Genomic DNA, 16,723 nt, shown 5'->3' on the forward strand with positions numbered 1-16,723 from the left:
AATGCAAGTTGAGAGATATTGACTGTTAAGCTTTTTCCAGTGATACAGACACAGAGGTTGCCATCACCTGCTTATACAAGAAAAGCAATATTAGAGCATAGTATTTCCATTACTTTTCATTTTTTTCATGTTCAAAGAGTAGCTGTTCATTTCGATTACATTGCAAAGTCTATATCCATAAAATACATTATTTGCTTTCTGACATTTCCACCTTATGTGTAACAGTAGTCCCATATTTCACACAGTAAAAGCAGAAGTAAAAGATGTTTGCACAATCTGCATTTTAGTGGTTCAGCTTCTATAATTAGACAAACCAGGTCCCATTCATTAGCAGTCATGTCATTGCGAGTGAGTTGTTTGTGTTAGCTTGTGAAATGACATTCAGCTGCTGCCATTCTGTCAGCCAGAAGGCTTTTTAAATCTGCTGTGTGGCCTTTTAGGACAGAATAATATGACTCGAACATTCAAGACTTCCCTTTCGCCTTTATTTTATTCGGTCCATGAAAGAAAATGACACATATCAGTGGACTGGTGTTGATTGTGCTTAAAAATGCAGGAAGCGAAACATGAAACAAACATGGTAGAAGGATCAAACATCTCATGGGAGCGTGGGAGTGCTGCCACATTTAGGTGGTAGAATGGTATTCTCATTTTCCATCAGTGACCCCAGATCATAGTAAACAGACCAAACAAATTATTTAAATAAAAAATGCAATTTGACTGCATAATAATATTTAGTTATGCAGTATTAAGTTTAATTTAAGTTCAATATTTATTAAATATTCTTTTATGGTGCATAAGAGACCTGAAATGTCACTGTGCTAAAACGTCACTGGTGACCAATTGTTCAATGGAACGCCTTGCATGTTCTGTCTTAAACACTGTTATTAAAAAACCATTTACACATTCTAAAGATTGTAAATTGTATGTATAACTTACACTTTAATTGAATGAATGGACACATTATATGTGCTGGTGACCCTAGGTGGCGCTATAATAAACACTTTTACATTTTGACTCATTTCTCTGCAACCTTAAGGGCTAAAATCAAAATTATTTTTTACCTTCACTTCCTTGAGTAAAGCCATACATATTGTTTTCATTTCTGTCTATAATTTTTTCCCGCCATTTTGAATTTTTCCCGCCATTTTGACGTTTAGAAGATGTCAGCAAAGTTTCGTACAATTTCACCCCTAGGGGGTGCTACAACTAAAAAACTGTCATAACTTTACTGCCGTTAGAGCGAAAAAGTTCAAATTAAATATGCATCTTCTTTGGTTCAAATGCTAAAATATTCTTAAAAAATCGATTAGACAAATTAACAAATATTGGCCACTGGCAGCCATCAAATTTCAGCACCTTATAACTCTTATTGGGAATGGCCAAGGGTTATGGAAATTACTATATACAAGCAGGGTGTCAACTCGAAGCCACATATCAAATTTTTTAAAAATCGGCCACACATTGGTGGTATAATTAGCTAATTCGCCTTTTTGCTCATAACTCCGGAACCGTATAGGCTACAATACAAATTTGTAGCATCTCTGAATCCACTTGAACTTCTATTTCCACAAGAAACTTTTTTTTTTTTTTACAATTTCTATTTATTTGAAAAACCTAATTTTTCAAACTCGTCCTAGGCCGTTTGCCAGATTTTTACGAAACTTGGTGTATATCATCTACAGACCCTCCTGACAAAAAGTTATCAAAATAATTTTGATGCGTCGAATCATTCCACAGATATAAGCAAATATGTTTTGGGCGTGGCCTATAATGAATAATTAGCCTGTATCTTGTGTGTGCAGTTTTAACAATGCAACTTCTGATATTCAAGCATATCTGAAGCTGAGACAAAAGTTAGTGGGACCTTTTAGTTTTAGTCGTTTTTAATGATTTACTTTATAAATGACACTGCACTGATGTAACGTGCATTTGATTATAAAGTGTATGATATCCCAATACATGATACCAATAATCAACATTTGAAATGCTATCAATAGAAATTTGAATTTAATATATATATATTTGATTATTTATTAAATTTACTTTCAATTTCTGTGTTCATTTTGCTGACAGTATTGAACTTATTTCAGAGAAAATGTCTAATCAAAATGAATGATACAATTATTTATTTTTTGTCTCAGAAACAGCGGTGGACTAATTACATTTTTCTGTTGTGTGACTTTGTTGAATTTCCTTGAATTCCCCATTCAAATTTAACATCCTTTGGTGCGTGGCCAATTCACTTCGGTGTGTGGGCAAGGAACACAAAACTCCATAAGATGTTGGTTAATGGAGAAAAATAACCTTGGGAGAAACTAGGCTCACTGTGGGGGCCAGTTCCCCTTTGGTTAAACAACATGAATATAATGCCAATATTAGTTATTTGTGTGCAGTGCAAGTCATGCGTTTTAAATTTGTAAATTAAGTTAAGGTTAAGGTCCAATGTTTTAAAAATACAAATAAAAAAAATAAATAAATAAAAAAAAAATATATATATATATATATATATATATATATATATATATATATATATATTATTTTATTTTTTATTTTTTTATGAACTGTAAGATTAATTACTAATGTCTTTGAAGTCCATCCTGGATTAGCTGCAGAAGTTCACATAGATGCATTGTTCTTTGTTAGTTGGCTGATGAAGGCTTTTGTTGGCAGTTAAATGATAGTCTATGTATTCCATTTCAAGAGTGTAGTCCATCAATAGACAAAGGTGATGCAGGCAGAGATCAATGATGAGGTGCATCGCAGTTAAACCTGCAGGGCATTTCGGTGAGGTTCGGTGGGGTCCATCCTAAGTCCAAGGTTCAGGCTGTGGCATAAGAAGTATGCGATGTCTTACAGTTGGAGTTGGCATCAGTTCATCCTCTGAAGTCAAAAACTGAAGTAATGTCTAGCTAGCACTGGCTGCAATTTGACGTCATCTCTCAGCGACATGTAGCAGTGGAGTCCGACACCAAGCAGAAACGGAGCTGGATCTGGCAGGCTCTGGTAACCTCGGGATATGAATCCTGAGGTTGAGACATGGAAACAAATAGAATAATATTAGCATAGATGCCATTCAATTTTGTGCAGAATTATAGATCATGATGGATGTTTCTGGTTCCGGCAGGCCTAACTAAAGCAGCGTAATTGTGAGTTGATGGATAAATTAGGTGTATGCCTGGCTAAATAGAGGAGTCTTTAGTCTACACTTAAACTGAGTGAATGTGTCTGCGTCCTGAACAGTGTGAGGAGTTAATAATATTAAGAAGAGGTTCTGAGATTACTGGGAATACCTCTTTTAAGAGCTTAGTTGGTATTGGATCTAAAATACATGATGTGGCTTTTGATTTTTTGTTAAGTTTTGTTAGCTCTTCATGACATATAACAGCGAAGGATTGAAGTTGCTCGTGAGCAAAATTGACATGCTGTTTTCTTATCTGCTGTGACAGTTGATTGCATAGTTCCAATTTTATTTCTGATTATTTCAATTTTATCAGTAAAGAAATTCATGAAGTTATTACTATTGTGCTGCGACAGAATATCTGGTTCAGTTGATGCTTTATTCCTAACCAATTTAGCCACAGTACTGAATAAACACCTTGGATTGTTGTGGTTATTTCCTATGAGTTTGTTAAAATATGCTGAGCTGGCAGCTTTTAGTGCCTGTCTGTAGCTACAGACACTATCCTTCCATGCACCGCCAAATACCTCTAATTTTATATTCTTCCACTTGCACACCATTTTCCGAGCTGCTCTCTTGAGAGCATGAGTGTGATCATTGTACCATGGTGTGAGGCTTTTTTCTTTAATTTTCTTTAATCGAAGGGGGGGTGACACTATCAAGAGTGCTAGAGAAGAATGTATTTATATTTTTTGTTATTTCATCAAGTTCTTCTAGGATTTTTGGCTTACTGAGTATGTGAGACAATTCTGGAAGATTATTAGTGAAGCTATCTGTGGAGCGGGACGTGGTCATGTGTCTGTCACTGGGGAGAGAGGATGCGGTAAGGACCATCACCTGGTGATTGTTAACACTAAACACCTGTGTCTCATTACAGTGACGACGGAGACAGGCTTGAAAAGGCTGCCGAGAACGCCGGAGAGACAGAGAGAGTCAGGGACAAAGAGACCTGAAGTTGTGAAACTAAAGTGTATATTCTGTTGTGAAGCTGAAAAGCCAGTGCTCTCTTGTGAAACTGAAAAGCCAAAGACTGTGTTTGTTAGACAGAAAAAAAAACATTAAATCTTGACTTACCTGGACTGCCACCCTGCTCCCCGCTTCCTTCCTTATCATTGGAACTTCTACACTATCTTTAGTGGTTGAAAGAATAGTTCTACCTGAATGATAGCATGGTGTAGATTGAATAACATTAGCTGATCGCAACAAACAAGAGACGAGGTAATGATCTGAGATGTCATCGCTCTGCGGTAGAATTTCTATTGTATCAACATCAACTCCATATGACAGAATTAAATCTAGTGTATGATTATGGTGATGAGTTGGTCCTGTCACATTTTGTCTGACTCCAAGAGAGTTGAGAATATCGATAAATGCTAATCCCAATGTGTCATTTTCATTATCTGTGTGAATGTTGAAGCCACCAACAATTAAAGTTTTATCTACAGTAACTACTAGATCAGATAGAACATTTGCAAATTCACCAAGGAAACCAGAGTAAGGCCCGGGTGATCTATATACTGTAGCAAGGGCAAAAGACGACAGATATTTTTTATTTATATCTGACGGTGTCATATTAAGCATTATTAGTTCAAAAGACTTAAACTTATATCCTGTCCTCGGAGTAACACTGAAAACGTCACTATAAATTGTAGCAACACCTCCTCCTCGACCCCTCAGATGAGGCTCATGTTTATAACAATAACTTGGGTGGGGGGGAGTAGATTCATTTAAACTAATATAATAATCCGGTTTAAACCAGGTTTCAGTCAAACAGTGCATCCAAACTATGATCTGTAATAATTTAATTTACAGTTAGTGCTTTGGTAGAAAGAGATCTAATGTTTAGTAGCCCTACCTTCATATTTATTTATTTTTTGCTGTCCTGTTGTTGTCCATTGATCAATTTCTATACTATATTTTAACCTTTTCTGAAAAAAGTGTGAGTGGTGCTTACCAGTACAAAACTTTTTGCTAGGGTGTTGTTATGCGGTGGCTATGGTGTTCTGAGTGGTTGCTCACTGGCTCAAGTCTAGTGATGTTTCCTTCGTGGAACAATCAGTCTTTTTGAACAAATCTTTTAAGCGAAGGAATCATTCACCTCAATATACTGACTGATATTACTGATACTGATATTACTGGTTCACTGACATCTCTCCCTTTCAAAGTCAATGTGTTCTTGTCAAGTCAAAAGAACCTACTCTCAAGTCCATAGCACAACCAATGCGGAAATGAGTAATGCACCAAAGTTTAAAGGTGCTGTAAGCAATTTTTTCATGGAAAAATATGCAAAACATTTTCCTACTCCCTTAAAGATATTAATGAAAAAAGTGTCCTGAGATATCTCACTGGTCTCTGTGACAGCTATAGACTTTGTAAACAGCAAACAAAAATGTGTCCACAGACCGTGGACATTGACGCTTTTCACCTGTCAATCATTTTGCTCGTTCTCTTGTTCTCGTATTTGAAGCAGATTATTGAGGCTATGATTCATAGTGTTTGTCAGTTGAGTGTGCTATTGTGCCACTGTTGAATTTGACAGATACAGGAACAACCAATGCTGCTCTTTTGCTCGGTTTTGGTCTCAAAATGATCTTTGGCGGGCAGAGTTTTGGAATGAGAGGGTGTGATTAATTCAACGGCTCAGTCACATGAAAGCTTCAGAATGCTAAAATCACTTACAGCACTTTTAAACCCCTAACCTCATATAAAAGCAATGAGTGATAAGTGATGTAGTGTCCTCATAAGGATAGCCACACCAGCACCTGTCTCTCAGTGTGTCATAGAATTGTATCACTCCTATAATTCCCTGCTCTCAATATTAACAGGAGGCTTTCATTTACCTGAGGTCAGACTTAATGTCCCCAGAGCAGTTTTCATCCTCTCTCTCTCTCTCTCTCTCTCTCGTGAATGCCATTTTTCCATGGTTTTCCTTATTAGCTCATTTCTTGGCTGGTGCAAATTCACCCTATCAAAATGTCAGTGGTTTATTGATTAAATATCTATCTCCTTTTAATGACTTTGACTCTAATACTAGGTCAGAACTATGGCCTTTTTCTTCAAGGATTCATTTCTAAACTTTATTGGTGCCTTAAACCTGAGATACAATAGTGTTTGTGTTATGCATGTGTGAGATTATTGTTATTTCCCGTAAATTTACAATACAATTGCTGTCAGTTGTTCTCTCTCCACAGGCCTGGCTCACAGAGATACATGAGTTTGCTCAGCAGAATGTAGTCATCATGCTCCTGGGTAACAAGGTGAGTAAAGCATTCTGGGAGGTATCTCAATTAACATGGGCCTTTGAATAGGTCAAGCAGAGAATAACAGTAAGAAGTATTTGGATAGCAAAGCGTTTAATTCATAAATAATTTATATAGCAAACATGGTATGTTTAACTGATTCTAGATAATGCATTTGTATTGATTGATTGATTGATTGATTTTTTTTCAGGCTGATGCAACACATGAAAGGGTTGTGAAGAGAGAGGAGGGGGAAAAACTGGCCATGGTGAGTGATCCATTCATTTTAAATCAGGATCCAGGATGCGTCATATTAAAAATATATAAAAATAAATAAAAATAAATTTGGCAACATAACATCTGGATGTCACACCATTATGATAATAATTATTAAAGTGAGCAGGGCTATATTAAGTTTGTTTTTCCATTGGCATGGACGCAAAAATGAATTACTGTATTAACTTACTGTCTGTACCACCGCTCCCTATACGCATATTACGCAGTCTGTGTAGGGCACCAACTTCCTAGGGGTGCTCCAGAAACTCCACTGGCTGCCCTTCCTCGCATGTTATAGGTTATTCAAGGACTCGCACCACGCCTTGAACCCACACATCAAACCCTCCACCAACCCTACCATTTATTGCACAAATTATAATACTTTTGTTTATTTAAAAAAATTCAAATTCATTTATAAAGACATTTTTATTGTGCATGCAAATGATGTAGGATGAAGTTGCCAGCAGATACTGTTCAAAAGTCAGCTTTACAGTAAATTTTTGGATGTGGGTACAAAAAATGGTCCCACTTTATACTTGGTGTCATTAACTGCTATGCACTAACATTAAAATACATCAAAGATGTATTTATTGTGTAACTACATGTTAAACGCAGATACTTTAAATGTAAGTACAATTAAACAACACATATGTACATAAGCATTTCATATAATGCACTTATTAAGTACATAGAAGTTAATGACAGTGATGTAAAGTAGGTCCAGAGAAATGGAAATGAAAGTGATAATGTACTGTCAGCCGGTTGTTATCGCAAAATAAACCCTGACAGGGTGATCAGGTTGTTGGTGTTTACTTTATGAAAATGACTGTTGGACTCATCATTATCCAGCTTATTGCAAGACTACTTGCCAAATAAACAAATAAATGCACATGAAACATTGATTTGTGCTGAAATTATGTAATTGTGTGAGAAGAAATAAATTGCTGTACAGCTGAAATACACCTCCGGTTTGCGACAGAGTTCTTTCGGTGTTTATTTTGTAATTAATAAATGTCTGACTGCTCATTATGCATCTTATTACAAGACTACTTGCCAAATAAATAAATAAATGCACGAAATATTGATTTGAGTGAAATTATTTTATTCAGACTGTTAGAGTGGCGCCATTGACCAATTAGAATCAAGTATTCCAGAGAGTCGTGTAATAAATACTGTATATACAGTATAATATGGAGCCAGTTTGACAGTATAATATTGAGAACACTGGGCACTTTATTTAACCTCTTTTATTGTCCTTGTACCATAAGGTTGTCCCATTTCAATTTTTCATTGTGCATGTGTATGATACACACACAGTTCATGTCATCTTGTGGAGATCCTTTGAATAATTATAAATGTACTGTAGTATGCATTTTTCTAAAGGTTACATTTGTGCCAATATGTTGTAAGGAAGAAATGAAATGACTATGTTAAAGGGATAGTTCACTAAAAAATAAAAGATTGCAGAATGTTAACGATCAGTCACTATTCACTTTTATTGTATGGAGAAAAGATACAATGAAAATGAATAGTGACTGATGCTTCTGCCTAACATCTCCTTTTGTGTTCTGTGGATGAAAGAATGTCATAAGGAAGAACATGAGAGTGAGTAAATGATGACAGAATATTCATTTTTGGGTAAACTATCCCTTTATATGGCTCTGATGTCTTGAGATACTGTGTCTTGCTTGTGTTTCCCTTGTTCTACAGGAGTTTGGAGTTCCCTTTATGGAAACCAGCGCTAAATCTGGTCTGAATGTGGAGTTGGCCTTCACTGCTGTAGCCAAGTGAGTCTCTCATAATAATCTCTCCTGATGGAATATGTAGACTTTTTCCACATTTCCAACACTGATTTTGGGGGGAAATCTGTGGAATGGATTTAACCATATGATGAATATATAGCAAGAAAAAAAGCAAGAATATAATCATTTCCCATCTTTTCTTTTTGCCAAAAAATGTTGTTGTTTGAGATAGTTAAACATTTGTCCATTGTAGTGGACATCACGCATTAAGGGTTGTAATGTAAGCCAGTGTAAGCCAATGGCAATAGGTGAGCAAAAAATGTGCCCTTTTTAAACCATTAACCTACAACAGTTGTTGCAAATGACCCATGGTGTTTTTGATGTAACATCACAAAAATGGCTTTTAAAGATATTTTCACTGTAGTTGACACTTTGCATCAGAGGGTTAAAGATGGTAAACTGTGTTAAATGGAGCCAAATTAACTACACTCTTATTGGTATCTGACAGCTTAATAATATTAGCAGAAATGTTTACAATAATAAACAAATATGCTAGGATCAAGGGATGTGAAAAACAGTGAATGGTGGGTGTTCTAGATAGAAAGACGGATGGATGGACAGATGGAGAGAGAGGGGGGGGGAGATAGATAGAAAGAAAGAAAGAAAGAAAGAAAGAAAGAAAGAAAGAAAGAAAGGAAAAGACAAGACCGATAGGCAGACTGACTGATATATGGATTCCAAGAAAGAAAGAAAAAGAATCCTCCAAAGAAAACTGGGTAGGATTGCACCAGCTGTGCATAAGTTCTGTGGGAAGTAAAGTTCACACTAAGGGCTTAGTAACTACTAGTTAGTTTGTAACTAAGTCAGCGCTTAATTTGGTTGCACCACCAGTTCTTAAGGCAAGACTTAACTAGTAGGTCATAAGCTTTCTGTAAAGTAATGCATAGTCGCATAATATGACATTTACTTGTATTTATCCAATAAACAGCCTTCAAATTTGTACACAGAAGTGTTAAAAAAACATCAGCTTCAATTTGATCTTGTTACGGTTGATGTTCAAACCTCATTTGTTCACGTAACTGTCAGCTGTAATAAATTATATCCCCATTAAAATACGATACGTAATAAAAGTAGATTTAATAAATAGTATATTTGCCCTGTGTAAATAATATATAGGAACTGTATCTAAAATAAATGAGGGGTGATAAATAAATACTAATACAACAGGCTGGAAAAATAGACATTTATTCATTTTAATTTCCTATATAGATTTTGTATATGTTGAAACTTCAACCGGGCGATGCATCCTGAAAACTGCACCGTTAGATCGGTTTCATGCTGAAGAGCTGTTTAAAATAAGTTTTTTTCTCTCTCGTAAATGTACACGTGTGTAAATGCCAATATCATGATACGTGTCAAAAGGACTGATGCCTGTCAGCCAAAACATGAGCTCATTGATGCTTTTTTATTCCATCCGTTACTCCTGGTCGGAGTCTGCCGTAAATATTGAGTTTATACGTAGGGTAACGTCCTACCTACGTTTAATGGTGCAATGCTCAAATATTTAGTAGGGTGTAAATTGTGACTTAGTGCCCATTTACGCCGCAACTAGGCTAAGTTTTAACTTGCGCACAGCTGGTGTAACCGGCCCCTGGAGTTCTAGGCACATAGGATCATATGTGCTAATATACAATGAATGAACTTTATCAGGGTACACAAAATGTTTCCTTTAAACACAAAGCCTTTTATGTATCATTTTATGTAAAAATGTGTCAGTATGTTTGCAAAGTTATCAAAGGAAAACTCAAGTCTCCCTCCCATCTCTCAGGGAACTGAAGCACAGGGAGATGAAGGAACCTAACGAGCCAAAGTTTCAGCTGCATGAGTATGTTAACAAGGAGATGAAGGGAGCTGGATGCTGTCACTCCTAAACCCGTGTGCTTGTGTGTGCATCTATCTGTTAGTGTGTTTTTCCACTTTCATCCTCTTCTCTCACATAAATTGGATATCTGTCATAAACCCTATGGCTCTGGAGACTTTCATTTTCAAATGCTCTGTTCTTTCTTTAGACCTCCCTGCGCCGCACAGCTTGCAAACAATACTAAACAGCACAAAGCAAACAGAATGTAAAAAGAAGCACTCATCAGAATGTAATTGGCACACGATCATATTATAAATATTTACTCCCCAGACAGTCAGTAAATACAGATGTGCGCTTTGAATGAATGATGTTTCATCACACTCTTGCATTGTTCTCCTGACCCACCTCTCCGAGCAGCTGTGAATGTATCTTTAATACTCATGACTCAGTCTTGAATTAATTCTTCTACTGGGGAACTTTTGTGTCCCATAGGTTGATTTGGATTTATTTATTTATTTTTAGACTATAAGGTTTTGTCTCTTTAATTACTTTTTACTAAGTTGGCAAGTTAAATTAGCCAAATTTGTTCTATCTACCCTGACTTTTTGTTCTTTTTACAGTAAATGTTAAAAAAAAATTTAAATCAGGGAAATGCTGCTTGCATTTTTCCCCTGAGAACTTGGGAAAAAATTTGGATTTCTGTGTTTAATTATATTTGTTTTGTAACAGATTCACTGTCCCCAATATTGGAGTGCTGTCATTCACCATTACATTTTAGACAACAGTTGAGTTTTGAGTTCCTAAAAAAGCATGCATTTGGACATCATTAAAATGAGAATTGACAGGGGAGCACAGCTCTGCCAATGTGATGGTTTGAAGATCAGAAATGTCATTCATTTTAAGATCTTTACACCGTGATCTGATCTGAGAGAATATTTATTTGGTGTCATTATTGAAGCAATCCTACACGTCATTACCGTACCACACATTACACCAAAATCCACATGAAAGATCTTTATTCCAGCACATTTGATACATGTAATAATATAGATAAAACCTAGTCTGGAGAAGTTTAATTTTTCACAGTTTCAAGTAGTCAAAAGTGCCCCTATTTGAAGAATCACTCCAATGTACTGAAGATCAGAATACCCTTTTTGTTTCTTTTTGTCGCACGCACATGCACACTCTCTTTCCCAGATACACATGTTCCAGAATAACATCCTCTCTCCTCGTATTTTTTTCAATTTTAAGCCATATTTTATTTTTTCATACCTTTTCATAAAATGATAAAGCATTTGAAAGATGAATGTATGTACTTTGTATATATAAAAAATATTAATATGGCATTTAGGCTGCATTATGTATAATTGATGTTTTCTTAAATGCCTTTAAATTTAGTAATGTAAACGGTACGCTAAAATTATAGACAGCTTTATCTAGAAATTAGTTGCATTATATAATGTTCAAAATGTGTCAGAATTGATCAAAATGATGTTATGTCAAGATACTGTGTGTACTGTGGATTGTTAAATGTGTGATGTTGTACAGATATTCATAACTACATTTCCAGCATTATGCCTTTTGCACTTTTGTTCTTGTTGTTTTTCCATTGTTGGTGTTGTTCTTTATTTTCGTGTTATCTAAAGCAGATCTAATGAAAGATCAAGATATAGTTTAAAATTAATAATTTTGTGATCAGAAATTTTTTACTGACGTGCTATTTTTAGCTGCCTAGACAATTTTGACAATAAGCCTAATGTATATAAATCGACACCTATGAATAAATTACATGAATTGATGGTTGGTATAGGTGTATCTTGGTATAGGTCAATTCAGAGTGATGACTTAAGTGAATGTCAACCTCATTCATGTTGTTTTTATGTAATGTGTATTGTATTCCCAACAATAAACTGGACAGTGAAGTCAAGTGAATTTTGCATTTGTATTCTCAATACAGTAATATGATCTAACAGTGCCTCCTCCTGGACACAACATTGTGTTGCATCTAATTACCTTACCTTAGTTACCACAGATATTGTAATACTACATATTGCACATAAAACTATGTGTAAAACCGTGGCAACTCTGAATCCACTACCACTTTCATTGAAAAAGGAAACTAATCAGAATGATAGAAAAACTATTAAATGAATATTCCAGTTTCAATACAAAGCATTTGTGGCATAATTTTGATTACAACAAAAAATATTTTCGACTCATTCCTCCATTTCAGTAAAAAAGGCAGAAATGTAGGTTACAGTGAGGCACTTACAATGGAACTGAATAGGGTCAATGGCAACAAAGTTGTGAAATTGTATATAACTTTACACAGAAAAGGTTAGGCTATTTTGTCACACTACAATCATGTTAACAAACGCTGCTTATGTCTTGTAGCTATACTTTTGAACAGTGAGTATTTTAACATTTACTGATTGGCCCCATTCACTTCCATTATATGTGTCTCACTGCAACCTCAATTTTTACTGTATGCCACAAATGCTGTCGATTGAGCTTAACTTGTATTGAACCTGGAATATTATTATATAGATGCATATAATTAATTAGATGAACAGCTGTTAAATGTCATATCAAATGTCCATTTTAATCAGTTTTCTTCTTTCTGTCACCTGAAAGATTAAAAGATATGGAAGTTGTTGCATCTTAACAATAAAATAATCTTTTATATTTTATTATCTACACTGGCGGCCAAATGTTTGGAATGATGTACAGATTTTGCTCTTATAGAAAGAAATTGGTACTTTTATTCACCAAAGTGCATTCAACTGATCACAATGTATAGTCAGGACATTAATAATGTGAAAAATTACTATTACAATTTAAAAATATATATATATATATTCAGAACTTCTTAAACTACTTCAAAGAGTTCATATAAAAAAATCCTCCACATGCAGCAATGACAGCTTTGCAGATCCTTGGCATTCCAGCTGTCAGTTTGTCCAGATGCTCAGGTGACATTTCACCTCACGCTTCCTGTAGCACTTGCCATAGATGTGGTTGTCTTGTCGGGCACTTCTCACGCACCTTACAGTCTAGCTGATCCCACAAAAGCTCAATGGGGTTAAGATCCATAACACTCTTTTCCAATTATCTGTTGTCCAATGTCTGTGTTTCTTTGCCCACTCTAACCTTTTCTTTTTGTTTTACTGCTTCAAATGTGGCTTTTTCTTTGCAATTCTTCCCATAAGGCCTGCACCCCTGAGTCTTCTCTTTACTGTTGTACATGAAACTGGTGTTGAGCGGGTAGAATTCAATGAAGCTGTCAGCTGAGGACATGTGAGGTGTCTTATTTCTCAAACTAGAGATCTGATGCACTTATCCTCTTGTTTAGTTGTACATCTGAGCCTTCCACATCTCTTTCTGTCCTTGTTAGAACCAGTTGTCCTTTGTCTTTGAAGACTGTAGTGTACACCTTTGTATGAAATCTTCAGTTTTTTGGCAATTTCAAGCATTGTATAGCCTTCATTCCTCAAAACAATGATTGACTGACGAGTTTCTAGAGAAAGCTGTTTCTTTTTTGCCATTTTTGACCTAATATTGACCTTAAGACATGCCAGTTTATTGCATACTGTGGCAACTCAAAAACAAACACAAACACAATGTTAAGCTTCATTTAATGAACCAAATTGCTTTTAACTGTGTTTGATATAATGCAAGTGATTTTCTAGTTCCAAATTAGCAATTTAACATGATTACTCAAGGATTAGATGTTGGAGTGATGGCTGCTGGAAATGGGGTCTGTCTAGATTTGATAAAAAATGACTTTTTTCAAATAGTGATGGTGCTGTTTCTTACATCAGTAATGTCCTGACTATACTTTGTGATCAGTTGAATGCCACTTTGGTGAATTAAAGTACCAATTTCCTTCTGAAACAGCAAAATCTGCACATTATTCCAAACTTTTGGCTGCCAGTGTACCTCTTATGTGTTTATGTTGATTGCAAGGCATATTATTATTATTATTATTTTCAAGCTAACCATACTGCAGTAACTTGCAAGTGCAACTACAGTGTTTTGCCTGCATGTGTAATGTGGGAATCTAACCTTGTTCTCTGTTGTCTGATTGCAAAGGATACCCATTTATTAGCAGTGATCTTGACGGTAATCTTTCCCTAACAATTGCGGAAAAAAAAAAAGAAAAGAAAAAAAGATGGGTCTGGTGACATGTAATAGAGATGGTATTAACAGTCTATTGTAGGTCAGGGTCAAGCCCACCTCTAACATGAAAACTTCCATACATGGTCAAGTGTCCTTGTTCTCTTACGCTCAAATGATGAATCGGAGAACGTTTAATCAGTCCAGGCAGTCGAGACATTTTCCTGGTGTTCTGTACTGGTCCATCATAACATCATAAGAACAAACACGGAGGGTTTCATGACCTCATGTCATGCAAGATCTATTGAGATGTGACAGGCACAGAACAGGTCATCAAAACTATTTTCATCAGTGTCACTTTGCGGTCACATTTCATTTGTGGAGGGACGTTTGTTCTTAACCTTAGACAGAAATGTTCCATTTGAAATGAAATGCTAAATATGTACAGTTTTTAAATATCTTACTACTGCAATATGGTAAATTTTTGTGATTGTGTTTTTGCCGAGTGGGATATGTTCCTAGATTAACGTCTTTTGTTGATGCTAGAACAACATTCCTGTCAAACACTCACATTGTCTTGGGCATGAGTGGGGCCCGATAAGGTCCTCTATGGTATAGCCTAATAATAAGGTCTTTATTTTGGTGTTTTTTCAAGAAATAGTTCACCCAAAAATGAAAATTCTCTCACACTCATGCCATCCAAGATAAGACAAACAAAGGTTTTTAGAAGAAAATTTTAGCTCTGTATATCCATACAATGCATGGTGACCAAAACATTGGTGCAAAATAAATAAATAAATAAATAAAAATAGAAAGAAAAGCAATCTATATGACTCCAGTGGTTTATTCCATGACCTCTGAAGCGATCTTATCAGTTTAGGGTGAGAACAGACCAAAATATAACTCCCTTTTCATAAATCTTGCCATTGCAGTAATTAGGCTCCTAGTAGGAAGTGTAATCAAGCTTGAAAGACTGCAATGGCAAGATGTACAGTGAAAATGAGTTATATTTTGGTCTGTTCTCACCCAAAACCAATTGGGTCACTTCCGAAGACATGTATTAAACCACTGAAGTCATATGGATTATTTAAGCCTTTGCTTTTTGGAGCTTCAAATGTCTGGTAACCATTCGCTTGCATTGTATGGACCTTCAGAGCTGAGATGTTCTTCTAAAAATCTCCATTTGTGTTCTGCAGAAATAAGGGAGTCATACACATCTGGGATGGCATGAGGGTGAGTAAATGATGAGGCAATTTTCGTTTTTGAGTGAACAATCTCTTTAACATAGAGATGATGTAATATTTAAGTTAAACAGAGGAGGGCAGTGTTGCTCAATAATCTCCAGTTTTGTCCTTAAACTACTGCCTCTATAAAACAGGCCAAGAGAGAAGCACCTACAGCCAAAGCCATGAAAGCTCTTGAAAGTCTAGCCTTCTTTTGCTTTAGGGAGTTTTTCCTTGCCACTGTTGCCTTTGGTTTATTCACTAGTTTCTGAGGCACTTTTCTCCTAAAGCTGTTTTGGCTCATTATGCATTGTGAAAAGCGCAATTGAATTGAATTGATAAAATAGCACATTTAATTGCAAGTTACAGATTTCAAGAGGCCAGGCATGTTCCTGCATCACTGTCATGCGTGTGCCATGAGTATCAACAAAGTCATCATTCATATCAACAGACTCTGAGCTGACATTATCTCTGTAAGTGGAGGGAAGGGACACTTCATAGTGCACTTCACTGTAATAAGGGTAGTGAACTTTCCATACTGCCTCATTGTGTTATCTTTAACCCTTGTGCTGTGTTCATTTTGTGCTAACACATTTTGTGTTCCCGGTCAAAAATGACCGGTCCACTAAGATTGTTTATAAATCTCTCATATTGCATCTATTATCACAATAGATTACATTATATATTTTTATCAACTTCTTTTTTAGTAATTATGACAGGTTTTGTACTAAATTTTAAAAATATATATTTTTATTAATAGAAGGATTAGTTGAACTGAGCTTATACCGGGCCAGTGAGGGGGCATTCCTTGAGCAAAAAATGAATAAAATAATTTACATAATAAATTAATAACCACTTGCTTGATCTGAACAAAATATTTGTCATTTTAAAGCTTAGACTCTGGACTTTACAATGCATATAGCTGATCCTACCAATGATTAAATAATGCTTTTTAATTTGCTGACAAATAAGAACTGTTTCGTTCTCATCATTTGCAAATTTGTTATCACAACAATTATATTAAGAGTTGGTAAAACCATACAAAAGATGCGATAGCCATGTATTATATATCGTTGGAAAGGTCT

General features: G+C 35.6%; 1 protein-coding gene across 1 annotated transcript in view; it reads left to right on the forward strand.

The window, feature by feature from the left end:
• Positions 1–12,226, forward strand: part of LOC127426637 (ras-related protein Rab-26-like) — a 112,679-nt gene extending 100,453 nt beyond the window's left edge. Inside the window, exons 6-9 of the mRNA XM_051673568.1 lie at positions 6,373–6,438; positions 6,632–6,688; positions 8,407–8,483; positions 10,267–12,226. Coding sequence (XP_051529528.1) covers positions 6,373–6,438; positions 6,632–6,688; positions 8,407–8,483; positions 10,267–10,369 — 303 coding nt within the window. The 3' untranslated portion in view covers positions 10,370–12,226. The remainder of the gene's footprint in view (positions 1–6,372; positions 6,439–6,631; positions 6,689–8,406; positions 8,484–10,266) is intronic.
• Positions 12,227–16,723: the final 4,497 nt, after the last annotated feature.

This window comes from Myxocyprinus asiaticus, chromosome 36 (genome assembly GCF_019703515.2).
Source record: "Myxocyprinus asiaticus isolate MX2 ecotype Aquarium Trade chromosome 36, UBuf_Myxa_2, whole genome shotgun sequence".
Classification (NCBI taxonomy): Eukaryota; Metazoa; Chordata; class Actinopteri; order Cypriniformes; family Catostomidae; genus Myxocyprinus; species Myxocyprinus asiaticus.